General features: G+C 31.2%; 7 protein-coding genes and 1 long non-coding RNA gene across 19 annotated transcripts; 6 read left to right on the forward strand and 2 right to left on the reverse strand.

Moving 5' to 3' along the window:
* The first annotated feature begins 1,100 nt into the window (after positions 1-1,100).
* LOC122538774 (histone H2A-like) lies at positions 1,101-1,653 on the forward strand. The gene has a single exon (XM_043673129.1). It carries the CDS (start codon positions 1,159-1,161, stop codon positions 1,534-1,536), a length of 378 nt encoding a protein of 125 aa, XP_043529064.1. The 5' UTR covers positions 1,101-1,158; the 3' UTR covers positions 1,537-1,653.
* Positions 1,654-3,059: 1,406 nt separating this feature from the next.
* Positions 3,060-4,758, forward strand: LOC122538759. Its single transcript, XR_006308921.1, has 2 exons — positions 3,060-4,033; positions 4,487-4,758. It is a non-coding gene; the product is annotated as an uncharacterized LOC122538759 (long non-coding RNA).
* A 114-nt stretch (positions 4,759-4,872) lies between these two features.
* Positions 4,873-7,033, reverse strand: LOC122538756 (chymotrypsin-2-like). Of its 5 annotated transcripts, none has more exons than XM_043673090.1 (5): positions 6,126-6,158; positions 5,950-6,052; positions 5,517-5,865; positions 5,209-5,438; positions 4,879-5,127 (listed from the first exon to the last, which is right to left on the reverse strand). In XM_043673090.1, the coding sequence occupies exons 2-5, from the start codon at positions 6,016-6,018 to the stop codon at positions 4,969-4,971; spliced, it is 807 nt and encodes a 268-aa protein (XP_043529025.1). In that variant the 5' UTR covers positions 6,019-6,052; positions 6,126-6,158; the 3' UTR covers positions 4,879-4,968. The 5 variants fall into 5 exon arrangements, with proteins under 5 accessions (XP_043529022.1, XP_043529025.1, XP_043529024.1 ...); XM_043673091.1 differs by having other exon boundaries at positions 4,880-5,127; positions 5,517-5,867; positions 5,950-6,030; positions 6,126-6,217; XM_043673087.1 differs by having other exon boundaries at positions 4,873-5,127; positions 5,517-5,861; positions 5,950-7,033.
* An 871-nt stretch (positions 7,034-7,904) lies between these two features.
* LOC122538758 (histone H3) lies at positions 7,905-8,398 on the forward strand. Its single transcript, XM_043673098.1, has one exon. The coding sequence runs from the start codon at positions 7,944-7,946 to the stop codon at positions 8,352-8,354; it is 411 nt and encodes a 136-aa protein (XP_043529033.1). The 5' UTR covers positions 7,905-7,943; the 3' UTR covers positions 8,355-8,398.
* A 530-nt stretch (positions 8,399-8,928) lies between these two features.
* Positions 8,929-10,964, forward strand: LOC122538757 (probable oligoribonuclease). Of its 4 annotated transcripts, XM_043673093.1 has the most exons (6): positions 9,256-9,339; positions 9,459-9,521; positions 9,930-10,091; positions 10,182-10,402; positions 10,673-10,818; positions 10,859-10,919. In XM_043673093.1, exons 1-5 carry the CDS (start codon positions 9,304-9,306, stop codon positions 10,800-10,802), a joined length of 612 nt encoding a protein of 203 aa, XP_043529028.1. In that variant the 5' UTR covers positions 9,256-9,303; the 3' UTR covers positions 10,803-10,818; positions 10,859-10,919. The 4 variants fall into 4 exon arrangements, with proteins under 4 accessions (XP_043529032.1, XP_043529031.1, XP_043529028.1 ...); XM_043673097.1 differs by lacking the exon at positions 9,256-9,339 and adding an exon at positions 8,929-9,065 and having other exon boundaries at positions 10,673-10,961; XM_043673096.1 differs by lacking the exon at positions 9,256-9,339 and adding an exon at positions 8,951-9,099 and having other exon boundaries at positions 10,673-10,961.
* Positions 10,965-11,391: 427 nt separating this feature from the next.
* On the forward strand, positions 11,392-16,040 carry LOC122538755 (kinesin-like protein Klp61F). Its single transcript, XM_043673086.1, has 16 exons — positions 11,392-11,703; positions 11,789-11,936; positions 12,050-12,199; positions 12,341-12,501; positions 12,599-12,748; positions 12,833-13,069; positions 13,173-13,548; positions 13,625-13,896; positions 13,975-14,114; positions 14,187-14,302; positions 14,383-14,727; positions 14,786-15,013; positions 15,093-15,272; positions 15,346-15,568; positions 15,669-15,790; positions 15,860-16,040. The coding sequence occupies exons 1-16, from the start codon at positions 11,639-11,641 to the stop codon at positions 15,914-15,916; spliced, it is 2,970 nt and encodes a 989-aa protein (XP_043529021.1). The 5' UTR covers positions 11,392-11,638; the 3' UTR covers positions 15,917-16,040.
* Positions 16,041-16,252: 212 nt separating this feature from the next.
* LOC122538785 (Golgi pH regulator) lies at positions 16,253-18,639 on the forward strand. Of its 4 annotated transcripts, none has more exons than XM_043673149.1 (8): positions 16,253-16,425; positions 16,870-17,033; positions 17,096-17,202; positions 17,279-17,689; positions 17,764-17,945; positions 18,008-18,193; positions 18,272-18,337; positions 18,418-18,639. In XM_043673149.1, the coding sequence occupies exons 1-8, from the start codon at positions 16,384-16,386 to the stop codon at positions 18,616-18,618; spliced, it is 1,359 nt and encodes a 452-aa protein (XP_043529084.1). In that variant the 5' UTR covers positions 16,253-16,383; the 3' UTR covers positions 18,619-18,639. The 4 variants fall into 4 exon arrangements, with proteins under 4 accessions (XP_043529084.1, XP_043529086.1, XP_043529087.1 ...); XM_043673151.1 differs by having other exon boundaries at positions 16,272-16,490; XM_043673152.1 differs by having other exon boundaries at positions 16,272-16,485.
* Positions 18,640-18,849: 210 nt separating this feature from the next.
* On the reverse strand, positions 18,850-22,730 carry LOC122538784 (neutral alpha-glucosidase AB). Of its 2 annotated transcripts, none has more exons than XM_043673148.1 (5): positions 22,595-22,730; positions 22,056-22,151; positions 21,570-21,977; positions 19,346-21,486; positions 18,850-19,264 (listed from the first exon to the last, which is right to left on the reverse strand). In XM_043673148.1, the coding sequence occupies exons 1-5, from the start codon at positions 22,609-22,611 to the stop codon at positions 19,152-19,154; spliced, it is 2,775 nt and encodes a 924-aa protein (XP_043529083.1). In that variant the 5' UTR covers positions 22,612-22,730; the 3' UTR covers positions 18,850-19,151. The 2 variants fall into 2 exon arrangements, with proteins under 2 accessions (XP_043529083.1, XP_043529082.1); XM_043673147.1 differs by lacking the exon at positions 22,595-22,730 and adding an exon at positions 22,229-22,428.
* Positions 22,731-27,731: the final 5,001 nt, after the last annotated feature.

Raw genomic sequence — 27,731 nt, forward strand, 5'->3', positions numbered from 1 at the left:
TTTCTCTAATGTTCAATAATAACATTTATATTTTATGATCCGAAAATGTTAAATACGTTTATTAATATCTATTTAAACTCTCAACTCATTTGATAAAACAATATTAAGTACAAAATATCGAAATCTCATATATTATCTAATGCTTTTTTGTTTAATAAATAAAATTAATTTAGTTTGCAAACAAAATGAATCTTACACCAAATACGAATAGTGAATGATTTACTTGGATTTATTTGGATATTTGTTTCATTAATAATTTATAATCTATTCGATGAGTCGAATCAAGAATAGAGGCGGAAATTCAATTGTAGTTGCACGTTCAATCAACATATTTTCTATTTTTTCTACTTTCTGATCTAATCGACTTGTGTTTTTCTATGCATTCGAAGTATTCAATCTTGTTTTGTAATTATTTAGAAAATCATATTTGTAAATTGGCATTACTAATACGTTTTAAAGTAATAACGTGATTGGAAGTTGCGGATCTTCCAGGTGTATTTTGCCGTGGTAAATGTGAATTGACAAAACACTTTTCTATTCAAATTTTACGGTAAATATTATATATCCCTATTGTGGTATCTATGAATGCATCTCAGCAAATCTTTCTTTTCTATATTTTCTGTAAGACATAAATTTTTCCAAATCGAACGATGCATCTACTAAATCCAACGATTTTAACTACAAAATATGCGATCAAACCAAAATAATTAGGACTGTTCAATTTACAGAATGGTCGTTGGAGTGCTTCAAGAAGCATTTGTCACTTCAAGAGGATGCTTTGTCACTTTAAGAGACCCAGAGATCCATAAACCCAAGTATATTTCATCTATACGGCAATTGCAAGTCAAACACACAAACGTGAGATAATAAATTTTTATATTTAATAATAAAATTTTTTTTAAGTAGATTTTAAAATAAAAATTACAAAAGAGTACAAGGGAAGAGGAACCGGAGGTTCGTTCGAGCACTATCCCCTCCTACGTGGTGCCTACCAATAGAAGAGCTGTAAACTCTATGCGCGTTGTGATTAGTGCTTCACTGCCGCCGTTTCGGAATATATATTCGGAGCAACGGCAATAGAAAAAAAATATCGAGCGAAACCTTGCGATCGAGCGATATTGTTTCAGGAACGATTCGTTATTTTCATCGCTTAATAACATGTCGGGGCGTGGAAAAGGCGGTAAAGTTAAGAGCGGCAAAGTTAAGTCGCGTTCTAACAGAGCGGGACTGCAGTTCCCAGTCGGTCGCATTCATCGCCTTTTGCGAAAGGGAAATTATGCAGAACGTGTCGGTGCCGGCGCGCCGGTTTATTTGGCAGCCGTGATGGAGTACCTGGCCGCTGAGGTTTTGGAATTGGCTGGTAACGCTGCTCGCGATAATAAGAAAACGAGAATCATACCGCGCCATTTGCAACTAGCTATACGTAATGACGAGGAACTGAACAAATTACTTTCTGGAGTGACAATAGCACAAGGTGGCGTGCTGCCCAACATTCAAGCGGTACTATTACCAAAGAAAACTGAGAAGAAGGCTTAGTCTGCCTTTTTAATCAACATTGTAAACGGCCCTTTTCAGGGCCACTAATAAATCTTTACTGATGGAATGATGATCTCGATAATTCGTAAAACATACATAAATCTATATTTTGAGAGTTAAGACATGTAATATGAAAATTATATGTTAACTATAATATATATCATAACTACGTATATTATATATAAACTAAATTTTATTGTAGAAATGGGATATTCAAATATTTTAATTATAAAATTTAGAATTTCTGAAGTACGTGTGTAGTTTTTACGCATAATTATTTTTTTTTAATCATGTTTTAACGTACCATACATTATGATATATCGCTTTGCAACCTTTATTATACATTTACAACGATAATAATATATGTTCGATAAAGATCAACAAAAATCAAAAATAATATATTAGACGCCAAGATGTGGCAACGCTGTATTTTCAAGATGTTCATCTACCGTTCATTTTTTTGTATGTCAGACGATGAACGTTACGAGCACAAAGGAATTTTCTAATAAATAATTGAATATGAAAAAATAGATGCTATTGTTTTCAAATGTTCTTCTAAATTTCGGGAAAATGGATAAAAGCGACATCTCGGTTTTCCGTATTACATCAAAGGCCAAATAGATTATATACAAACATATACTTGCTTAAGTTTATATTAAATTATATATGAATATAATAAAACTGTTTATTCAAAACAAATTGAAGGCAATACCCGATGAATACATTTGTTTTTGAATTGAATTTGAATACATTATAATACATGAACAAAAATTCACTAATAAACACTACACTAAAAGAGAATGAGTATAAATCATTACTATTATTTTAGATTATTACATTAAGTTGTAATTAGAACAACTTTTGTAGAATATATAATGCAAAATAACAATTAAAATGGTAATACGTTCGAAATGAAGTTGAAAGAGTGTTCTCAAGTTGAGAGAAAATTGTGGCCCTAAAAAGGGCCGTTTTGGTTGATATTGGTAATCGCAAGTCAAAACGATTTTACGCTTTAACCTCCAAAACCATAAAGAGTACGTCCTTGCCTCTTCAGAGCGTATACGACATCCATTGCCGTTACGGTCTTTCGTTTAGCATGCTCCGTGTATGTAACTGCGTCACGAATGACATTTTCTAAGAAAACTTTCAAAACGCCACGAGTTTCTTCGTAAATCAAACCAGATATACGCTTAACACCGCCACGACGAGCCAAGCGACGAATTGCTGGTTTCGTAATACCCTGGATGTTATCACGGAGTACCTTCCTGTGACGCTTTGCACCTCCTTTTCCCAATCCTTTTCCTCCCTTTCCACGACCAGTCATTTTGATATGCTACGAAACCTACTTTTCGATGAACTGTCCAACACTGAATTCACTTAGGCTCGAAAATTTGGGCTTTTATATGGTCAAGATACCCCCCACCACAACTCTACGGTACTTTCTTCCCCACTACTTTCGCATCTACCAATCAGAAGCCAATGCACATCGCACCGAGGTTATATATACAGGTAGATACTTTTCCTGCCGTAAAGCATTATTTCAAAACAAAAGTGGTTTTGCATTGATCAATACAAAATAGCAGAATAAAATTACTTAAAGATCATGAAAGATCAAGTTTCGCTTGGAAACACAATGGTGTAGTTTGTTTCAAAAGAAGACCCTTGAAAATAATGACGTGTAAACGTGTGTTTGGAATGTGACAAAACATGCCACTGAAATACGAGTAGACACTTTAGCACTTGAAACTTCAACTGGACCATATGTAACGTTATGTATACAGAAAAGTTTGACACGAAACCAATGTTTTCCTCATTCTTTGATATCTTACAACATTAATTTCTGTTAATTATAAACTTCTATTGAAATGGCGGAATTATTTATTGATTTCAAAACTTTCGTTACAACAGTAATACCTTAAGTAAAAAGTTCTTATTGATTTATGATTATCTAATGTTTATATTAAGATATTACTCTTCCATTTGTAAATTAATAGGAATATTTTACTTCAGATATTTCGATCTTTTATAACGATGGCTATAACTGATGTTCAAAACAATAAGATTTTGAAACTAGTTGAACTTCGCCATTTTGTAATGTCGTGAATAAATTTTCAACGGTTCAGACAGTCTTTCCTGTCCATTTTGTGACAACTCGCACTAATTACGAGAAAAACCTAATTAAGAGGAATAATTTTCGAACTTTTTTATATGCCTCCTTAAAATTAAGCTCCCCGCTTTCTTTCTATGTGTGTTTTGTTCTAGGAAAACGTGTGTGTAAAAAGTCGAATTTTTTTTTCAATAGATCGAAGAATGTCCTTGTCTAGCGTCACTAGACAAAGAGAGCACTAGCGTGCGACAAGGACAGACATATACGCGCGGTAGACAAGGAGACCGATAGCGTGGGACAAGGACAGATGTATACGCGTGGCAAACAAGGAGGGCGATAGCGTGGCACAAGGACAGACATATATGTACGGTAGACAAGGAGAGCAACAGCGTGAGAAATTAACTTTTTTTTATAGAAAGAATCATTTATGGTGATTCACTTGATTACTATTTTATGTCTAAACGAATTCAAATATGTTTCATTGCGTTTGTGGTATTAAACGAGATCACGTTCTTTCTACAGATGGTATTATGTTTTGTTCATAAATTTTTACTATTTAAATTTCCTGTATTTCTTACAGTATCAATGAATGTCGATAAAGTATTCAACGAGTTATCTCTTGAACGAGTTTAGACGGTTTTTTTTGTACCAAAACCCAGTTGTAATTATTATTTGTTCAATTGGAATTCGATAAACTAACGTTAGACAGTCATATAGTGCGCGGTATGACTTATTCGTAATAATTTTATCTACAGAAAGAATTTGATTTTACGTAAAGTTACGGTAGTGTATTACATGCAACTTATAGTATAACTTAGAATTTTATAGTACAACGAATTTTAGGGCATCTTTAGAGCCATGCTGTTGGGACCTTTCCCTAGGCAACTGCAGATGGCCAGTCAAACCAGCGAGGGGTTCTCCCCTCCACTTTGCAGCTGGCCAGGTATAGGCATGCCTGAATATTTTCTGAGAACAAAAGACCTGCTTGTATTCCATCAAACCACTTTTGGGTATTTTGAATTCATGTGGCTTCTAACGTACATTATATCAAAATTCGATGTTACATAAAACGTAGGAATTCTTACAGAGAAATAAAGAAACTCATTAATTTCTAATTTACGTTCGATAGCTTGAGTTTTTGTCCTAAAAGATATTTTTAAATCGTAATTTTCTCGAATGAAATTAACAGAATCGATAAGCAAGAGATCTAACAACTATTAGAAATCAAAAAGTAAAATCAGTTTTATTTATTTATATATAAAAATACACGAAATATATATCCACTGTTGGCCGTATAAAACTGGTAATGCAAGTGCAAGTTTCTTTTAAAGATTGGTAACTTCTTGAATCCAATCGATGAATGGACTAACTCTAGTGAACACACCAGGTTTATTGCTGGGGCAAAATCTGTCTCCGTAACTGACGATTCCGACTTGGACAGGCATGTTATTTACCAATACGACCAGAGGACCACCGCTGTCTCCCTGTATTTCCAAAATACAATAAAATCATAAAAGTTTCACATTTCCGGGTAAACAGCTGTAGAGAACGACGCGTTCGTTTACCTGACAAGCGTCTTGGTGGTATGCAGCCGACGTGCATATATGTTTCTCCGTTATAGCCCAGTACATGGAGCAATCGTAATTCGAAATAATCGGTAAAATCGCATACTTCAGTTTGCTCGTTCCAGTGCCGTAAGGCCCGTCTTTTCCCCACCCGATGATTATGCCCATTTTGTTAGCGAATGATTCTCCAACGTAGTTATAACCAGCGAGCGTAATAGGTTGAATGCTGACTAAAAATCCAAGAAATAATTTAAGTAATATACATAGTTACGTATGTATTTGTTCGTTGGGAATATTATTTATCTTACGTCCGAAAGGAATGTCCTGCGGCATGTACAATAATGCGATATCGTTTACAATGACTTGGTAATCAGGATGAAGTACAGCTTGGGTCGTAAACATTGCTATACCAGGCCCATTGTAAAAGTTATAGCCTATGCCAGGCTGGTCACGCGTACCGAAAACAACGAGAAATTTGTAAGGGCCAGATGCTACGCAATGGCCCGCTGTCAATACCCATCTGGTAGAAATGATCGTTCCGCCGCATTTCGAGATTATTCCATTGCCCAGCAATTGGTGTACCACAGCCATGAATGGAAATTGATTCGGTAGCGCGTATTGTCCACCGGCGATTCTGAACGCGTCCAAGTCATCTATCTCTTACAATTTTTTTTTTATCAAACACATTAAACGCGAAGGAACTCTTCACGTGTTTTTCTTTTGCAAAACGAGCATACTTACCGTACGAAGACATTGAATTGGACTCGAAGTGTGTATTCCAACGATTAATTTCAAACGCGCAGAGGACATTGCGGCTCACAACTAAAGCAACAAAGAGGAAACACTGAAAAGACTTAACGCTTATCGAAATCATGACGAACTGTGTAAAATCCACTAATTGATTTTTCTTTATATACCTCTTCTTTGACTGCGTTTTCTTGAGAAAAATACAAGTATTTTTGAACGGAAAAATACTAGAAGCGGAAGCAATTAAGGATCGTTGAAAAATTTGGTTGAAGAACACGAAATAGGTAATATTTTTTCGAAATCGATACTTCGAGGCACTGAACAGTGGGGATTCTATCTCTTCTGCGCTCTTGGCTATTGTTTGTTCCAACGCGATTGCATCGTTTTTTATATGATACGACAGCTGCATAGAAAAAGAGAAATTTTTCGAGAAAAATAGTTGTGTGCATGAGCGTGTGAGAATAACGAAGCTTTGAGAAGGCATATCGCAGAGAGAATTGAGACTTCGTAGAGTAAAGAGATAGAGTCGCGAGTCATCCGAGAGGGCGATTCTAGAGAGCAGTGAGAAGCCCAAGTGCAGAGAGAGAGTATAGTAAGTATAGTGAGATTTCAACAAATTTTGTAACTTTATTTAACTACCTAGGATAAAATATCTTTTTATTTTATTTTTACCACATTGAGAATTCGTCCGAAATTCCTACAATAGTAAAATTAGCTGCAGATGTCGGGAAACAAGAAAATGTAAGTGTAATATAAGCAATTTTTACTTGTACTGACTGTTTGGAATATAACTACGATAAGTTTCAAGCTCTTCTGTGCTTGTATTTTTGACTTTCTTTGCTTCGATACTTTCAACATGATTCAGAAATTTGAAAATACTATATCTTTTTAAGCAATATCTACTTCAACAATTCTTCACCAATTTTTACATTAATATTTAATTAAAGATATCTTGATTTTTGATTTTAAGTACAATAATATGAACGATTTGTTGTACGACCAAAGAGTTATCATACAGTTAAAAAAATGTGGTGGCCCTAAAAAGGGCCGATTGTAAAAGCTGATCTCAAGTTATAGCTTAACCGCCGAAACCGTACAATGTTCTGCCTTGACGTTTCAAAGCATAAACTACATCCATAGCAGTTACAGTTTTCCTTTTGGCGTGCTCAGTATACGTAACTGCGTCTCGAATAACATTTTCAAGAAATACTTTTAAGACGCCACGTGTTTCCTCGTATATTAAACCGCTGATTCTCTTAACACCACCTCTTCTAGCCAATCTTCGAATAGCTGGTTTCGTAATTCCTTGAATATTATCTCGCAATACTTTCCTATGCCTCTTTGCGCCTCCTTTTCCCAAACCCTTTCCACCTTTTCCTCGACCAGTCATTGTGAATAAAGGCAAATGTAGAGAGCAGCAAGTGACACTAAATTCTCACTTTTTAAAAATTTTTCTTCCTTGAATTTTCTTTTACTGCAGTGACGTGGGATGACGTGTCCCTGTAACCTACATTTAATATGTAAATTACGATTAATTAGTGATAATGTGTTACAGATGTGTTTAATGCTGTTTGTGGTTCCAGGAAAAAATTTTCAAGAAACCTGCGGTGCTTGTGTGTGATTTTGATTGTGTGAAATTAAGCGTATGTAATTGCACATTTTAAAAACTTGGTCTTAATTTTTAATGGTATGTCGATTTACGTACCGATGTGTCTGATAAGAGGCTTATAGCAGTTCGTATGATATGCGTAACTCAAAATCTACTAAAAAAATTATGCAATACCCGTATATATAACGAAAATTGTTTCCTCTCCACTACTACTCCGTAGACCAATCCGAAACCGTTAACGCCACTTCCACTCGTCCGCTCCCCACTCCAATTCAACAATTCACCAATCAGATACTTGAAGCTCCTAGCTCATAAAATATATAAATCGGCCACTAAACGCCCAAACCGCATTTTCAGTCGGCTTTCTATAAGAAATACGATGGCTCGTACCAAGCAAACTGCTCGTAAATCGACCGGTGGTAAAGCACCTCGAAAACAATTGGCGACAAAGGCTGCTCGTAAGAGTGCACCTGCAACTGGAGGTGTGAAGAAACCTCATCGTTATCGTCCAGGAACTGTTGCTCTTCGTGAAATTCGAAGATATCAGAAGAGTACCGAACTTTTGATTCGTAAATTACCTTTCCAACGACTTGTTCGTGAAATTGCTCAAGATTTTAAAACTGACCTGCGTTTCCAAAGTTCAGCAGTTATGGCACTTCAAGAAGCTAGTGAAGCTTACCTAGTTGGTTTGTTCGAAGATACAAACCTTTGCGCCATTCACGCTAAGAGAGTTACCATTATGCCAAAGGACATCCAATTGGCACGAAGAATTCGTGGTGAAAGAGCTTAAATTTTTCTCCCAATAACAAAAAAAACGGCCCTTTTCAGGGCCAACAATTCGTCTTTCGAAAGAACAACCTTGTATCTACTAAATATTATCTTTGATAGATATTTTAAGGAGTTTTCAATAATTCTATTAATAATAATAATGTATCATACATAATACATAATATTTCGTTCTATTCCATATTTACATGTTACAAGAAATTACATGCATACTGTTAGTTACCGTGCTTCTATACATAGGCGGGAGATTATTGCTGACTCATGAAAAGAATTATTCATTTAAATTACTATATATTCTCGTAGAAAAAACTTCGTGAATTGTATTAATTTTTATATAAAATTTATATAAACTACAATAATTTCAGTTATGGCGAATATCGCTTTGAGTAAAATAGTTGGTCTTAAGTATATTATTATAGTAAATTAAATATAGTACTTAATATTATTTAATATATGTATTATTAAAATATTGTAAAGAATATGTAAAGTATTATGCAAATATGTAAAGTAACTATAGTATTAAATTTTATTATGTTCTATAAAATATCTAAAGTACAATTTCCCGCCATTTTCAATAAAATATCCTATTACCTATATATAAGTATTATATTCTTATTACTGATGTTATTGGACTAGTTTTAGATTTTTTAATATAATTGATACTGCATATAGAGGAAAGGTAGAAGGAAAATTAATTTCAGATGAATTAAAGCGGGTAAAATTTTTTGGTTATACATACTTCATATGCAGTAAGTATATTGTAGCTAATTTATTTTTACTAAATATTTAATGAAAGTTACAATTTCAGCTATAATTTGTATAATTAATTATATATACAGATATATCAAACAATTTGTTTCAACAAAATTTTATGCTAAAAACAAAAATTTTAGGTTAAATTTATGTTGCCTTTCGCATGATAAATACGTCTAAAAAATACATATCTGTGTTTGATGACGCTTAATAATGTCTACCAAGATATAAATTCAGTTTGTATAAATCTACAACTGCAATAATAATAATTTTTAAAAGGAGAAAGCTTAACATAATATACATTATTTAAAAAACTTTTTTTCTAATATGATTATAAACAGAGTTTACTTTTCAGATTTCATTGAATGAAAATATGGCAGATAACAAATGTGATTACATCGTATGGATAGACACAGAAGTAAATATTTCATAATATTTCATATTATGCATATTCAACAATATTTCATAATATTTTTCCTTAAATTATGACAGTGGTATTCTGATGAATGAAATATTTGACGTAAATCATATTTATAAAAATTTGTATATGTATTTGATTATTTTAACTTATTAAGTTGATCAAAATGCCAATTATGTGTGTACATATAATGACATGTGGTCTGTGATCTTCATTTATTTATTCTAATATACTGATAGGATAGTATCCTGATATTTAAAAAACTGAATAATTTTCTCAATCGTGAATGATAGTCAATGTTGCTAGATGTCATCAACAAATTGCACTTAAAATAAGCTCAGAAATTGCAAGTCAGAATAAACATGGTAGCAGTCGAAAATATTATACTTATTAAATTTTTTTTTTTAGTTATCTGGACTTGACATAGAAAAGGACACAATTTTGGAAATTGCTTGTTTGATAACTGACAAAGATTTGAACATAGTAAGTGAAGAGTTCAGTCTTGTGATTAATCAACCAGATGTAATTTTAGAAAATATGAATAAATGGTGCATCAATCATCATGCAAAGGTAACTTAAATACTTTTTAATTTAGTAATTATTTTAATCTTATATTTGTATTTATAACTGATATTTACCACAGAAATCATATTTTTTCAGACAGGCCTAACAATAGAATCTAGATGTAGTAAAATTAATTTAAAAGATGCAGAGCAAATGTTACTTAATTTTTTGAAAAAATACATTTCTAATCAAACCTGCCCTCTAGCTGGCAATACAATTTACATGGACCGTTTATTTTTACTTAAACTTATGCCATTAGTCAATGATTATCTACAGTATAGAATTATCGATGTTAGTTCAATTAAAGAACTAGCGAGGTACTAACATTTAAATTTTTTTTACATTTCATAAAAACTAGATTGCAAATTTGTATGCATTTATGGGAAATCGTAATAGAAAAAATGCTGGTAATGTGTAAGGTCTAGTATTTATTTTAGTACATAGTAGATAATACAAATTTCTATTTCCATAGTTTATCTATATATTCATAAATATAAAAATGCATAAAAATCTATAGTCTAGTGATAAGTATGATGTATTATACTTAATCTATATTGTTTTCAAAAGTAATACAAAATTTATTTTAGGAGATGGCATCCAACAATTTATAAAAATACACCAAGAAAGAACTGTGAGCACAGAGCACTATCTGATATTAAAGAAAGTATAAATGAACTAAAATACTATAGAAATAATCTATTTATATCGTCTGTGTAGCAGAGCATTTATTTTCCCTTATTTTCTGGATCACAATTTTTCAGACAAGGTGCTCTTTTAGAAATTGTCTGTTATTTTTTGGAAAAATCTAGAAGTAAATCTAAAAAACTCTATAGTAAGCCTTATATAAAGTTCACAAATGGAATCATCTTGTAAATTGTATATTTACTGATTATAGAATTGATTAATTATTATCATAAAATTGATCATAATGTTTGATTTTTGAATAAATTATAATAGAAGCATAAAAATTTGTGCTGCTTGACTGAATGATGGATATCTGAAAGATTATATTTTTGTAAATTGCAGCTAGTCTGTGAAAACGACAAACAAAAAAAAGCATTGTTCCTTAATATATAGTTTCACATATGTATTAAACCATGTTCAAATTGATTTGAATTTTTCGCTATATTTGCGTATTGAAGAGGATTGGAAGAGTTTTAGAACGCATTAACACATTTATCTATAATATACGTGAAGATGCTTCACGTATAGATGGTATATTGGATAACGTTCTTTGCTAATTATTCATTGCGAAGGTTATTTACTTTTACCACAATGTAATATAATTAAAAATGTAGCTATTGCAATTTAAAGAAAGACCAATTTCTCCAGTTGAGAATAAATTTTTATGTCTTTATGTACAGCTCGATTTAAGAGACCTCTTCCGGAATTTATGCAAAACGCAGATTTTGAATTATTCAACGGTTAATAAACAGCAGGAAGCGTTTATATACAATGTGGAAGATAGTAAACTATTCTGCGGAAAAAGGAAATTAATGTTTGAATGAAAAACTGAAGACGATTAAACTATAAAGAAGAATTATTTCACAAAAATGAACGATACACGTAATATGAAGAAAGAGAAGAAACAACATATACAAGTCTTTGTCCGTGTCAGGTAATTGCATGTTAAAATATTAAGTACTTGGAAAACTTTATTTAAAAACGCAACCCTGTATTAATGTTGTGTCATTTTGTGGCAGACCGACAAATAATACTGAGAAAATAGGAAAATCGATAACAGTTGTTGATATACCATCTAATAAAGAGGTGGTCGTTCGTGAAAGACCTCATGATAAATTTACAAAGAAATTTACGTTTGACAAAGTATTTGGACCTAATTCGAAGCAGGTGCGTATTTCAATTAGACAGTATTTCAGAATCAATTAACAATTGTTATAAAATTTAAAATTTAATTATATTAAAATTATATTAATTTAAATTTAAAATTATAAAATTTTTAGATCCAAGTGTATAATGCGGTTGTCAGTCCCTTACTGGAGGAAGTTTTGGCTGGATATAATTGCACAGTGTTTGCTTATGGACAAACCGGTACTGGAAAGACTTTTACAATGGAAGGAATTGACAATGATCCATCATTACATTGGCAAACAGTTGGTTTAACATTTTCTTTCTACCAATAGTAGTGTTGAAATAGACAACATATGTTATATATTGTAATGTATGCATATATATATACATATATATATAAATACACATATATATATATATGTATATATGTGTAAAATTTGCAGGATACTACTGCTGGAATTATACCACGAGCTATAAGTCATTTATTCGACGAGTTGCGTGTATTAGGTGTACAAGAGTACTCAGTGAGGATCAGCTTTTTAGAATTATACAATGAAGAAATATTTGATTTATTGTCTCCTAGTGATGATGCTGCGAAAATAAGGTATTTAATTTCTATGTTCTTTGCTTAAGTACTGCTATTTTAATAAAATCAAAGTTATACTAAACTACATATTAAATTGTATATAATAATTTAAAAGGATATATGAAGATCCAATTAAAAAGGGTGCTGTAATAGTGCATGGATTAGAAGAAATATCAATACATACTAAAACTGAAGTATTTAATATTCTTCAGAAAGGATCTGATAAACGACAGACTGCAGCTACTTTGATGAATGCACACTCAAGGTTGATATTCTGTTTATGTCCTAAATAATTACTTATATTTGTTTTATTTCATAAAATTTAATACTAATATTGTTTATGTTTTAGCCGGTCCCATACAATATTTTCTATTACTATTCATATAAGGGAGAATACAATTGATGGTGAAGAGTTATTAAAAACAGGGAAACTAAATTTAGTTGATTTGGCTGGCAGTGAGAATGTTGGAAGGTCTGGCGCTGTCGATAAAAGAGCAAGAGAAGCCGGCAATATCAATCAGTCTCTATTAACTTTAGGTCGAGTTATAACAGCACTTGCAGAAAAGACTCCACATGTGCCTTACAGGTGAAATCAATATAAATTTTGATATTGAATTTATAATACATACATAACACATAATATACATTCAAATATTAAATTTTTTATTCATTACATTTTTTTTGTATAGAGAATCTAAATTGACGCGATTGCTTCAAGAATCATTAGGTGGACGTACTAGAACTTCAATAATCGCTACGGTATCTCCTGCTAGTATTAATCTTGAGGAAACATTGTCAACATTAGATTATGCACATCGTGCTAAAAATATCACGAATCGCCCTGAGATTAATCAGAAATTCTCTAAAAAGGCACTACTTCAAGAATATATTGAAGAAATTGAAAGATTAAAGAAAGATTTAGTAGCATGTCGCGAACGAAATGGTATTTATTTGACTCCAGATAGTTACAATGAAATGCAATCTTTAATAGAATTTCAAGGTAAAGAAATAGAAGAAAAATTAAATCATATTAAAGCGCTCGAAGAATGTATGAACTCTAAAGAGGTGATGATTGATTCAAATTTTATAACTTCCATTGTATTTCTATTCTTATATGATAAAGAAATGAAAATTATTTCAGCAAATATTTAACGAATTAAAATCAAAACATTTTGAACAAGCAAATGAATTATTAAGTATGAAAAATCAATTGCAAAATACAGTAAATGTTTTAATGTCAACATCAACACGCTTGGTAACATCGGAACAAGAAAAAGAGGAACAGAAGCATCTTGTTGAAAAACATGCACATACTGAAAATATTCTTTTATCACAAGTACAATCAGTTTTAGATGTTGCTGATACAGCTACTTCAGATGTAAATAAACTTCATGAAAAAATCTTTCGTAAATTGTGAGCATTTTCTCTAAGATCTGATCTCGAATTTTAAATTATATTTGTTAATTTAAAATTAATATTTTATATTTCTAGGCAAATAGGACAGCGAAATAAATCTCTTGCGCAACAATTTAAAAATAATATTAAAGAACAAATCAGAAGAATTGAAGATGATGTTGCATCACATACTGAAAATTTAATTCAATTCTGTACTTCTATGAAAAATCATATTGGTAAGTAAAATATTCAATAAGAATACTGAATTTTATAAAAATAAAGATGTATTTACTAGTTTGCTTTCTTAGATGCGCAAAATATTTCGTTTAATGAGGACATTGAAAAGTCGATTCAAGTTATGTCTCAGGATCTCCTTAATTTAAAACAAAATATTCATGAATTGAAGAAAAATACAAATGATTCTGTATGTAACAAAATATATTTCATGTCTTTATTATAAAATTTTACAATTATTAGTATAAAATTAATATTTTTGGTTTTCAGTATTTAAGTTATCAACAATGGCTAGAAAGTGAAAATAAAGATGTTACAACTATGACTAATGTTAAGATTAGTATGTTAAATAATATTTCTTCTCATATTGTACAAAAATTTGATAAATTAATAGAAAATAAACTAGCTGAAAGTTTACAAGCATTAAACAGTGATATTTCTCAAAATATTGATAACTTGATAGAATCTACGGAAGAATCAATAATATCAATTTCTAAATGTTTAATTGAAAAGCGGGATTGTTTAAATAATAATATGTTAGAAATTAAAGAATATGTTAAGAATATTCGACGAGATCAAAATGATATTATTGAAAAACGGACAAATTTTTTAAAGGTACGTTATTTTTAAAAATCACGATATTTTTCTAGTTCTGATATTGTCTGATTTGTAGATGATGGACGATTTGCAACATTGTTTCAATGAGGTACAAAAAGAGGAGGAAGAAAATCATTTTACAGTGTGCACTCTATTAAACACTATTGATGAAACTTGTGAAGTTATAAATAATCAAGCTTCGGATACTTACAAAATAAATATAGAAAAACAATACGATTTACAAAAAATATTTCGAAATGATTTAGATACAATAAAAAAGGAAGTTATTGAAGTAACAGATCAGGTAAAAAACATGCTAAATTTTTAAAAAAGTAAATTTTCTGTTGTATTATTATTTAATATAATATTCATTTTTTTGACAGTCTCGGTTGTTACACGAAAGTGCAGTAGCACAAGCTAAAATATCAATAAACGATTTCCAAGCAGATTTGAATAAGAATTGTGATACATTAATGAATTTTAAAAATTGTGTGGAACGTAATATTACGGAAATGCAACAAAAAATGGAGAAAGATAAAAGTCTTATTCTATCAGCAATTAATGTAAGTTTATATTAAGTAAAATTACTTAATTTTATTTCGCTTGTTATTTTATTTTTAATATTGTGATTTTCAGGATGTATATGTGAAAGTTTATACCACTAGTAATAAACACATAAATTGCTTAAATGATTATAAAATCGCATTTATGAATATATTTCCACAAATAAGTCAAAAGCTTGAAAATGAAAATATTAATACAGCAAATATGAATAGTAAAATTGTTTTAGAAATACAAGAGATAATTGATCAAATTGACAAATTCTTTGCACAAGATTTATATCGCGATAGTCCAACAGGTAAATATGATAAATTATTCATTTGAATTTATATTTTTGTTGTGTATATTCTATGTATATTTATAATTTAAAAAAACATTACATATTTCAACTTAAATAGGCTCAACTCCTGCAAAGAAAGATTTTCGGTATTCTAAAAAACTTGTTAAAACATCTCCACATGAACGATTGCTCAAAAGATATAGAGAAACGCTTAAAGACATTGAAGATACAGAAAATGAGGTAAGTTGGGATGTATAACACATTTAATTAAATAAATTTAATAAAATACTTTGAATATATTTCTATTAGCCTATGCTACTACTGACCCATAACACGCCAAGAAAGGAAACTGTGGATACAAGTTGACAAGCAAACTTTAAAGGAATTACAACAGCATATGTATTATGTGAAAATATATTAAATATGAATTTTTAAATTGTATTTCATATATAACAGTGCGACAAAATAAAATTGGTCAAATCTTTTTATAGATCTGTTTTTTTTTCTTTGCTGCTTTTTTCATTTTAATTTTAGTTATCAGTGATATGTAATTTTTAGTTTGATATCACTGCCCAAAAATAATCATTATAAAAAATAACTGTGTAATCTAATTAATGCAAGGAATAGTATTTAAATTTTTTCAATAACGTCACACACACACACGCACGCGCGCGCATTTATCAGAATATTTCTAAAGTGTTTATAAATGCAGAGTGGGGGAAGTTTTGTGATGAGTGCCACGTTATGTGTGACGAGAATTTTCTTGACGTATTCTGTCAAGTAACAAAATCAATTTCACGCTTTGCAATGCGAAGTGTGTGTGGTATTACAACATGGGTTTTTTGGAAGATACATTCGTGATCCTAATCACACAGGTGGAAATTTATTTCCACTAATAGAAATAGAATTTTGCCGGTACACGTAGATGTTACACAGTTAGGTTATAAATGACTGATATTTCTATTAAAGGATTGTAAACTGTAAAATTTATGTTATTCAATAAAATATTATTTTTGTTAGTAATACAAATTTCGAAACATATTTATGTTTGAATATCAAAATAAACAATATTCATTAATAAATAAATTTTGAATTTTGAAATTTTTAATATACAAGTTTTAATATACATTAGTTATTAAACTTTTATAACGTGCTATGTATGTATTGTTTGTATTAGTGTTAATAATTTTACAATAAACGTAGCAATCAAATATTTTATTATTTATTTTTAAAATAATAAATTATTGTAAATTTTACTAGATTATTAGATTTCATTATTTCATTTATATGTTCTTACTTATTTGTCTTACATATTGTAGATTATCTTCTTTTTGGGAGGATGGGTATTTTTCGTAAAAAAATTATTTCGAGATTATGAGGTCCATCACAGATTAGTACAACTAATTTTTTCCACTACATTTTCATTATCTTGTACTATGTTTGAGCTAATTATTTTTGAAATAATTGGAGTTCTTGACTCTAGGTAAGCAATTCTTTAAACTAATTCTAATTGTATTAAATACTAATGTCATAATATATCTTTAGTTCCCGATATTTTCATTGGAATGTTGGTCTTTATATGCTTCTGTTTATGGTAATTGTCTTAATTCCATTTTACATAGCATATTTCATCATTAGTAATATTAGATTTGGTAAGTATATTTTATAAACATCTACAGTTAGTGTTTAATATAATATGATACACTTATCAATCATTTCTTTTTACAGTAAGACTGAAATTGATAAGACCATTAACATTTGTTGTGTATCTCTTTTATCTTTACTTATTTTGGAAAGTGGGTGATCCATTTCCAATTTTAAGTCCGAAAAAGGGCCTATTATCTATTGAACAAGGCGTTAGTAGAATAGGAGTTATTGGTGTCACTGTTATGGCACTGTTATCAGGATTTGGTGCTGTAAATTATCCATATACCTCAATGGCTTATTTTATGCGACCTGTAACATATGCTGATGTACAGGTTATAGAAAAACGATTGTTGCAAACAATGGATATGATTGTAGCTAAAAAAAAGAGAATAGCATTAGCTAAAAAGGGAGAAGTTGTAGGGCAAAACGGAGCTCGATCTCGACTTTGGGGAATGTTTGGCCCTTTAAGTGGTACTAAAAGTAATCAGGAAAGTATGTATTATATTTTTCAATATACTTAAGATATAAAATCGTGCATGTATATATTTCATGAAATATACTTACAGGTATTAAACAGTTACAAATTGAAGTTACAGCGTTGGAAGAATTATCTCGACAATTGTTTTTAGAAGCACATGACATTCAAAATGCAAGAGAACGTTTAGAATGGGCTGCTACTTGGCAAGGAAAATATTTTAACGTTTTAGGATACTTTTTCTCGGTGTATTGTACTTGGAAAATATTCATTGTAAGTAGAACTATACAACAGAGTCACATAAAAAACTACATATTTGAAATTTACGTTTTTAGTCAACAATTAATATCGTTTTCGATCGTGTGGGTAAGAAGGATCCTGTTACTAGAGCAATTGAAATTGCAGTACATTGGATTGGTTTTGATATCGATGTTACATTTTGGTCTCAACACATTTCCTTTTATCTTGTTGGTTGTATCGTATTAACATCAATTCGTGGTTTATTACTAACACTTACGAAGGTATATACTTACTAAATAAATGCTTTTGAAGCCAAGCTTGAAAACAATTTTTAAATATTAATTATTTTGCTGTTCTAGTTCTTTTACGCGATATCAAGCAGCAAATCCTCGAATATTATTGTACTTATACTTGCTCAAATAATGGTAAGATTATTCTGTTTTATACGGATAAAAATAATAATGATTGTTTATATTTCTTTGATACAATTATATTTTTTTTGCAGGGCATGTATTTTGTATCATCTGTGCTTCTAATGAGAATGAATATGCCTGCGGAATATCGAATTATAATAACTCAAGTTTTAGGAGAATTGCAATTTAATTTTTACCATAGATGGTTTGATGTTATATTTTTGGTATCTGCATTATCATCAATAGTGTTTTTATATTTAGCTCATAAACAAGCACCTGCAGAACGTATTTAATTTAATAAAATATTTTTTTAATGAAATCAAAAAATTTCTTTATAACTTCATGTTTACAGTTCCTTTGATTACATTTTCACAATAAAATTGTGAATTTGTAAATTTTAACTATATACCACAATAAAATTATTTCACAATAGTTTTGATTAAAAAAAAAAGAAATAAAGACAACATAATATTATATAGATCTAAAAATTAATTACAAAATATATGAATGTTAAATTCAATGTATTAAGTATTTAAATATTTATTTCTAGGAACATATTTAATGCTCCTACTTCTAATACATATCATTTTATCAAAGTTAACATGCATAATTATAAACTTTGCAGATTGAGTAATAGTTTCACATCGTCTATTGTTTAATAATTAAAAGTAATTTTTAATTTGCTGAAGTATATATCGTTTATATTAACTCTATGTTGTATTTATCTTATTATATTATATGACATTTTAATCGCACACAATTGATAACGTGAATAATAGAAAATTGGCATTAATGTATGATTACTGAGTCTACAATGAACAACATTCTAATGGATCAGTTCGATACTCCACTCTTCTCCCATATTTACACTTGGCTTACGCACAGTTAATACATTATTATTTGGATTGTACTTAGTCTCCAAATTAACTTTTGTCATACCTAAAATGAAAATAATTCGTAATTATTCGATATTCCAGAATTAAATTACATATTTTTTAATTAAATTAGGATAATACTTACTACGTGAATTTAATATAGCAGATTTAACTCCTTTAGGTGGATTTGCAATATCTACCCTTTCTAACCAGCTTTCTGTTTGATATGAAGATAATTTGTCTATGAATGTAGAAGTTAATTTATTTCCATCAAAATTGAGCCTCAAATATAAATATTTGCCATGACGATATTCAAAACTAGCTTCATCATCGATGTACAATGTACCATTAGCTTTACCCGCAGAATCTGTGGTAACTATCAATGTATAGGGATCATTCTTCATCGCGACTGTACTACGACGTATTCTCATTTTACGTGGAACAATAGAACCGCCTCTTTGGAATACCGGAATCTTATGAAGAGTTACGGGAATATTAACTAGGCCTGGTTGATGATATGGTTGTAGAGTATCAACATCATACCAAGTTATTTTGCCTTCTCCAGGGAAATATACGTTTACATCCGTAACGGATGGTTGAAAAACTGGACGTACGAGTATAGAGTCTCCAAGTAATATTTCATCATCAATAGCATACGTTTCAGTTTCACTTGGATAATGAGCCCATAAAGGTCGCACTACAGGAGTGCCATTTACTTCATGTTCGCGGAAAAGTGTATACCATAATGGTAGATATGAATATCTCATTCTAAAAGCCTCTCTGACAATTTGAGTAGTTTCTTCATTAAATAACCAAGGTTCACGTCGTTTAGTTTCAATATGAGAATGCTGACGATAAAAAGGAAGCCAAGCACCAGCTTGATTCCATCTAATAAATAGTTCAGAGTCTGGATTTTTGAAGAAACCAGCAATGTCTGCTCCACAAAATGACATTCCAGAAACTGCTAAAGAGAGACACATTGGATAACTTATACGTAGATGATCCCAGTCGGCCGTATTATCACCAGTCCACATGGCCGTATAACGTTGTGAACCAGCAAAAAAAGATCTCACAAGGGTAAATGGCCGTAGCGAGCCTCCTGATCTTCTAAATAAAGCTTCATATGTCGCTATAGACATAAGAAGTCCGTTAATATTGTGAATACTTCTATGCTCCCAACCGCCATAATGGATTACATCTTTAGGCATAGTTACTTCAGGGCCATTAAATACGCTTGGTTCATTCATATCGTTCCAAATATATACATCATTAGTTGTACCATGGAATTTATCTAAACTATATTGGCTCATATAATATTCTCGTACTGCTGGATCGAAGAAGTCTAAATATGAGGATGATCCTGGCCAACACCAACCTTCGTAGTCTTTTCCATCTCTGGTTTTAACATAATAACCCATTTTTGTGGCATCATTATGAACGAAGTAACCAGGATCGCGTTTGATATGCGGATCAATAATTACAACTAATTTTCTACCTTTTGCGGTTAAATTATGTATCATTTCAATGGGATTCGGAAATCTTCGTCCGTCCCAAGTAAAATATTTTTTACTGTCAGTGTACTCTATATCTAGCCACATAACATCTAACGGTATATCATGTGTATCAAAGTTTTCGGCTGTTTGTATAACATCATCTTGATCATTGTAATTCCAGCGAGATTGATGATAGCCCAAAGCAAACATTTGTGGCAAAGGTGCTGTACCTGTTAAGATTGTGTATTGTTTAAACACGTCTAGAGGCTTAGGACCTAACATAAAGAACACATCAATTACACCAGCTTCTGACATGAAATGGGCATCCACTTGCGATTTTTTAGTGGATCCAGATACAAAGTTGACAATACTTTCTACAACATTATTGTCTGCACTTGATAAAATATCGATCCATGTTTCTGCAGCATTATGCCAGAAGATACCAGTTGTTTTTTCTTTACCATGAGCATAGAGCACAGGTATTGCTCCATAAATTGACATTCTTTCATTAACTTCATATTCAAATACATCTAAATTATATAGTCTGTAAGGCTGAGCTTGTTTTGTAGACTTTAGAGCAAATGAATCTGCATGTTCTGGTACACCATATGCATGTTCAGCTCCAGGAAAACTGAAATCCAAGGCAACCGCTTCTGGGCCAAAAGGTTTTGAATCATGATGAGTTTTGAAACTTTCCTCCCAAGCACCTGGATCATCATCTGCACCATCACCTGGTGCATTATCATTAACATTTATTTCAACATTTTCAGCATTTTCCTCTTGTTCTGGTGTCCTGTTGAAAATGTCAAAGAAAGCCATTAATTATACTTAATAATTAAACATGATATATAGAAAGTAATTTTCTTTGAAGCATACTTAGGTTTTGTTCGATGATGTTCAAATCTCATAAGACCTCTTGCATTTGCAGATACAACCAATACATTTTGAGAATACAAATCTACTCTAAATGGATTAGCATATAATATAACTTTGTTTTCATCACTTATTATAGTTATATGATCTGCAGTTTTCTCAATTAAATTTAACTTAGATACTTGTGGTTGATCCTGTAGAGCGTATTCAGGTTCGTATCTCCGATGTAATGGATTTTTCTCATTGATATGGAGTCTAAATGTATTATCCTTTAACGTAGTTAATTGTAATATGTAAAGAACTCTTGTATCCTTATTAAACAAGTCTATACTTATAATCGATTCATTTTGAACTAATGTATCTGTTAATAATTGATATGGTGTTTTTCCAGGTTCAACTTTTCTGCAACGTCTAGTAACATTTATCTAATATTAATAACGGCAGTGTGATTAGCTAAATTTAAAAAAATTAAAGATACTGGAAATTTACCTGCAAAAGCTGCTTTGTTCACATGTTTTAAATACATCTCTATTAACTGCATCAATAAGAAGGAAAGAGCAGACTAATAGTAATAGTAATCCCAATCTACAATATAAAATTTATAAATTATTTATAAAATTTTCTGTTACAGAAAATATGTTGAATTCGTTGATATCAATTACGTATTATTCCTGAACAGTAGTGGAAAGAACATTATTATTATCGTTGCTTCTGTAATACAATTAATTGCATGCTATTTAATGTGGCTTTTCAATTGTTTTGAATAGATAACGACATTTTTATAAACAAATTAATCCGAGAAAGGCGATGCTGTCTGCCGAATTAAATCACGATATTGTCACGGGACACGTCAGCGTGATCATGATTAGATTATAAAAATAAAAGTAAGTACAAAGAATTTTAATGTCCGTTACTTTACATAAGCAAGATGAATTAAATATGGAATATTTCGTAACATGGTATATCCCGTTCATCAAGAATTAGCTTTGTTTTTTTGAAGGTTAAAAAGCCGAAAGTAATTAACTTACCGCACATACGAGGCCATGTTGAAAAGTAATTTTTGCCATAGATAAAGTGTAAAACAGACGTATCACTTTATGAGGGCTTGATATTCTTCATTCTGAAATACCGATTGCGAAAAAAGTCGGAAACATCTTTGAACGAAATAAACTCAAGATTGTTAAAGTGGAAACTTCATTCTTTAAAATAAAATCAAATTAATTGTTCTTCAATTTTTTTTCACGAAATTATAACAGTTTGAAGTATCGACAATTTTTCATCAAGTGTATGAATATTTTCGTTCTTTTTTTAAGAATGTCTCATGAATTTTGATTTAGACCAGAGTTTTTTTATTTCGTGCGAAACGCGCGATTACAGCGCCCCAGCGGGGAAATACGCACTATACTTCTTACGATTCTCGAATCATGATCGATATTTCTCACGATCGATTTTGAAGCGTAGAGAATGGCGGATGGAAGCACATCTCGTCTGTAAAGAACGAAGTGTTATTTAGAAGAATCATCCAGAAAGAAGTATTATCCAAAAGTTTTCATATAAAGATATAAGTCAATATTTGTTAGATTTGTGTTTGTATTGTGAATTTTTAAGATAAAATCCATTTTTACTTCAACTCAAGGTAAGATTTACTCGAATAATTATTACAAATAATTTTCAACAATTAAAGAAATAATAGCATATAAATATTTAAACAAAACATGCTGTTATGTTATTTATAATTTTATACCAAAATTTAATTTCAATTCTAACCATTACAAATATTGCGATCTTTTAATATCACTACCTTTTTATTATGTATATTATATGTTTTTGTTTCTTTTTGTTGTAACATTCTCTATTCATTTATTGATTCTTTAACCTCTACTGCATAATTCTTAACAATTCCAATACTAAATTCAACAACAATTTATTGAGGATATACGTATTTGATGGCTAAAAATTCTAATAATTCTACTGTGTAATATAATAAAATTTCTCATGTCTCAGTAAAGTAGTTTTTTCTTAAGAATTTCTCATGAATTTAGATCAGAGCTTTTTTTATTTTTTATTCCAAATTATTATTTCGTAGGAAATGCGTGATTGCAGCGTCCCAACGGTGAAATACGCAATATACTTCCTACGATTCTTGAATCATGATCGATATTTCTCACAATCGATTTTTAAGTGGAAAGAATGACGGATGGAAGCACACCTCGTCTCTAAAGAAAAAAGTATCATCCAGCAGTTCCAGTAGGTAAAAATCTAAACCAATAGCTGTTAAATTTGTTTATGTTGTGTATTTTCAAATTAAAACTTGCATTTTTGACTTCAATTTATCGAGATCAGATTATCGAAAAGGTGTATAATTTTTAGTCCCTTACAGGAAAATTTAACCAAATAATTATTACACATAATTTTCAACAATTACACAAATAATAGCATACAAACATTTAAACAGAACATACTATGACAAAAGATATTTATAATTTTATACCAAAATTTAATTTCGATTCTAACCAATAGAAATATTGGTTGTAACCTTGACTAACTCATTGTTATAAATATATATACATATATTTTATTATACGTATCTTATTATATGCTTAATATATGTATCATAACATTTTCTACTCATTTGTCGATTTTCTACCTTCATACTGTGTAATTTTGAACAATTCTAATACTAAATTCAACAATAATTGATTAAGAATGTACGTATTTAACAATTTTAAGGATGTACGTATTGTAATAATTTTACTGCGTAATATAATAAAATTTTTCGTCTCTCAAATAAAATAAAGCGTAGAAGGCCTTGAAGCTCGAAATCCAAAAATCAAAACAACACGAACACAATGTTTGCCTTCATTTGACACATTTGTTCTAACTTTTGGTTTCTCTTTGTGCAGGTTATTCCTCGGTTGCAAAGCTGGCATGGAATGTATGGACGCCACGATTAGTGGATAATTTGATGAAATTTTACGGAAATTTGGTAACATTTGGTAACATTTGGTATAAAATTTATATATATTTGAGGTAAACCACCCATTGAGGTGTTTTGTGCAACCATTTTCGAATACTTATAACACGCGATATATATCATTATATGCATAATATGTGATCTATTACTAATGTGCATGTAATAATAAAATTAGTATGTATTCTAGTATCGAACATTCAGAATGCAATTTCTGCAAATAGTTGTCTTCCGTTTACAGTATTCGGTATTGAGAAATACTTTATAATTTACAACCAATATCTTCAACACATATTCAAGTTCTTTATAATCATTTTCTAGAAAAATAGAAGTATTTTCTAAATGAACGTACTCTTTGCCCTTTCCGTACTAATTTCAGCTTTATTTTCAAAAAATTTTTGTGACCGCGTGCAATGCGGTCGGTAGAATCAGTGCTTGTTGCGCAGTATTTTAATACTTTTCTGAGCAAAATAGCTCCTATCAAATCAAATTAATTCATGTAAGTTATAATTCGCGAAATTAAAGTCAGTGAGTCCGTCGATTTATACTTAAATGTTCTCGTTGATAGTCTTTTATTTTTCTTTTTTTATATTTTCTCTTATTCAACGTTCGGTATATTAGAGTCAGTGCTCAAGAGGATAAGGCCTCTCCAGAAAATCAAAATCGTAAGTAATTTTATATACTCTATTTCAATTTATTCAATTTTTCAAATTTAACAACAAAGTACAATGTTTTATGTTTTGTGACAGATTCTCTACAGTCTCCAATTCCATCATCTAAGAATGTTACGATGCTTCAAAAGCTAAGAATGTAAGTACTTTAGCACATTGTACTTGAATTAATTTTGTTCTCTACAGTTCTTTTTCCATTGAAGTCTAATGTAAAATTATAACCATAAAATAAAAACGGTTTAAATAATTAGTGTCCCAATTTTTATCATTATTAAAATTTAAATTTTTACGAATGACACTGTGTCTTTATGCTTTTCAAGAAATTTTTCACGGCGTTCACTTTCACTAGGGGTGTGCGAGAACTCGAAAATATCGGGAACCCGATGGTCGGGACGAGTCGGGGAGAGGTCGAGTCGGGTCGGGTCGGATTTCCGAAAATTTCGAGATTCCCAAAGGAATCGGGTTTCCCGAAAAAGTCGAGATTCCCAAAAATTTCGAGAACCCCGGTTACCGTTTCTCAAATTACTCTACAATGCTGTATAGCAGTCTACAAAATATGTAAATACACAGTTCAATTTCTTCTGCCAGTGAAGTTATTGGGAACACGGATTCTAAGAATCGTGTGATCTGATGTAAACGAACGTGTGACTGCGTGTTTAGTACTTGGACATTATGTACGCCATTGAGCAGTATTGCTGAGAAATTCGGGAAGCTCAGACGTATATTTCAAAATCTGTGTAAATTTAATAAAGATTAGAAATCTTTAAAAAAAATGTCGAGTGATAGTGAGAGTAAAGTTGTGGTAGCAGGAAATATTGCAGAAGATATCGTGTAAAGGAAGAAGGTAAAGAGAAACTCTGTTTGGGAAAATTTTCAGGAAAAAGATAATACAAAGGCGGAATGCATACATTGTCACCATGAATTTAAAGCTAAGTATGCAAATACTACTGGTTTATTACGCCATTTGAAGTATATGCATACAAAAATAAGTACATGTACTAGAAAAGAAACTGAATCGATAAGTATAATATTGCAATAAGCATAAAATTTGTCGCATGTATAAAATGATACGCGAACGATTGTTAAACCAAAATATATAACAGAAGGAATTGCTTGAATGATGGTTCTAGATTTGCGACCTTTCGATATAGTTGAAGGCGTGGGCTTTAACGAATTATTTATTCTTGTTACCAATCTTTTCCCGAATCCTAACTCTTCTGGGAATCCCGAGTCTTTCGAGAATCTCAACTCTTTCGAGAATCCCAGCTCTTTCGAGAATCCCGACTCTTTCGAGAATCCTCATAAATTCGAGAATCACGAAATTTTCGGGTACCCGTCCCGATCCCGAGAAATTTCGTGTCCCCGACCAGACCCGATATTTCGGGTTCTCGCACACCTCTATGTAATTTCCATATTTTTCACAAAATCAAACTATGTTTGCACGGTTAGTTTTTAACATAAAATTCTGTTGACATGTACTAAATTTTAATTTATAAGTCTATGACATATAATACTAATTTATGTAGAAAATAATTATATTACAATCAAAAATTAAGTTGGTCGTCTCTTAAGAATAGTTATGCAAGTAAGAAATCGTTCACGTTTAATTCAACAAATTAATTCATCATTTTCGGTGAAGATGTAATAATAATTGGTACCTTTACATACTGTTAGTAACGTCGCGGCGCAAAACTTGCCTAAATCAATATGGTAGAATGTGACACGGAAATGTTAGTCAGGTGATCTCCAAAGCACAGGACACGAAAAAGGCATTGGATCTCGGATCTATCCTAGTTAGTAAATGCTCGTATTGCTTATCAGTACGTTAACATCTCGGCGAGGTCGGAACGAAAGTCGCGGGAGAAATAAGGAAGGAAGGAAGGATGGCCGCGAAAGGGGATAGATGTCAGAATGATACTCATGCATCGACAACCATTTTCCATGGAAAGTACACTTCGGAATAATGAAACGTTATTACTGTCGTGAAGGTACATGTTCACGACGATTCTTCATCGCGAGAAGTCACGAAACGCTCGTATTACAGCCCCCTCGTAACCGAGTTATTTTATATCGGATTTCTCGCGACGGAGTGCTTCGGAACCACCGGAGCCGAATTACAAAGGACGCTAGACTACAAGAACCAAACTTCGTCTTTTCGGACGAAACTGCAGTTCCCCGACTTGACACCCTTACATCGCGGTTTGTCAGTGTGCCAAGCAGGTTCGAGCACTTAGGTAAGTAGTCTAGCGTTACCCCCAACGGCACAGTGGAGTTCCAAAGAACTACCTTTCGGACGAGGCTGCAGTTCCCCCGACTTGACACACTGACAACGAAATTTGGAAAATCTACTTTAGTGCAACGTCAGTAACAATAGTAGCAACGAATGAAAGAAGATCGGAGAGAAGATGTCCCTCATTTCGTTTCAAGTAAAATAAACGTGTCTTTGTACAGAATGCGTTCACAGTGAATTTACAAATACTAACTATCTTATAATTAACTAAAACTAAACGCACGCAACTTAAA

This window comes from Frieseomelitta varia, unplaced genomic scaffold (assembly GCF_011392965.1).
Source record: "Frieseomelitta varia isolate USP_RPSP 00005682 unplaced genomic scaffold, Fvar_1.2 scaffold_177, whole genome shotgun sequence".
NCBI lineage: Eukaryota > Metazoa > Arthropoda > Insecta > Hymenoptera > Apidae > Frieseomelitta > Frieseomelitta varia.

Excerpts from the sequence above, each read along its gene's own strand:
- LOC122538755 (XM_043673086.1), top strand. The coding sequence starts at position 11,639 with ATGAACGATACACGTAATATGAAGAAAGAGAAGAAACAACATATACAA. Across the intron at positions 14,115-14,186 it reads TTCTATGAAAAATCATATTG|ATGCGCAAAATATTTCGTTT; the intron begins GTAAGTAAAATA and ends TTGCTTTCTTAG. Across the intron at positions 15,273-15,345 it reads TTATTCTATCAGCAATTAAT|GATGTATATGTGAAAGTTTA; the intron begins GTAAGTTTATAT and ends TGTGATTTTCAG.
- LOC122538784 (XM_043673147.1), bottom strand. The coding sequence starts at position 22,260 with ATGTTCTTTCCACTACTGTTCAGGAATAATAC. Across the intron at positions 22,152-22,228 it reads CTACTGTTCAGGAATAATAC|ATTGGGATTACTATTACTAT; the intron begins GTAATTGATATC and ends TTTATATTGTAG. Across the intron at positions 21,978-22,055 it reads GAACAAAGCAGCTTTTGCAG|ACGTTGCAGAAAAGTTGAAC; the intron begins GTAAATTTCCAG and ends AAATGTTACTAG.
- LOC122538756 (XM_043673087.1), bottom strand. The coding sequence starts at position 6,439 with ATGCCTTCTCAAAGCTTCGTTATTCTCACACGCTCATGCACACAACTA. Across the intron at positions 5,862-5,949 it reads CAATTCAATGTCTTCGTACG|ATGACTTGGACGCGTTCAGA; the intron begins GTAAGTATGCTC and ends TGTAAGAGATAG. Across the intron at positions 5,128-5,208 it reads ACCACCAAGACGCTTGTCAG|GGAGACAGCGGTGGTCCTCT; the intron begins GTAAACGAACGC and ends TTGGAAATACAG.
- LOC122538757 (XM_043673093.1), top strand. The coding sequence starts at position 9,304 with ATGACGCTTAATAATGTCTACCAAGATATAAATTCA. Across the intron at positions 10,092-10,181 it reads GCATCAATCATCATGCAAAG|ACAGGCCTAACAATAGAATC; the intron begins GTAACTTAAATA and ends ATATTTTTTCAG. Across the intron at positions 10,403-10,672 it reads TCAATTAAAGAACTAGCGAG|GAGATGGCATCCAACAATTT; the intron begins GTACTAACATTT and ends AATTTATTTTAG.
- LOC122538774 (XM_043673129.1), top strand. The coding sequence starts at position 1,159 with ATGTCGGGGCGTGGAAAAGGCGGTAAAGTTAAGAGCGGCAAAGTTAAG.
- LOC122538758 (XM_043673098.1), top strand. The coding sequence starts at position 7,944 with ATGGCTCGTACCAAGCAAACTGCTCGTAAATCGACCGGTGGTAAAGCA.
- LOC122538785 (XM_043673149.1), top strand. The coding sequence starts at position 16,384 with ATGGGTTTTTTGGAAGATACATTCGTGATCCTAATCACACAG. Across the intron at positions 16,426-16,869 it reads TCGTGATCCTAATCACACAG|ATTATCTTCTTTTTGGGAGG; the intron begins GTGGAAATTTAT and ends TACATATTGTAG. Across the intron at positions 18,194-18,271 it reads TATTACTAACACTTACGAAG|TTCTTTTACGCGATATCAAG; the intron begins GTATATACTTAC and ends TTGCTGTTCTAG.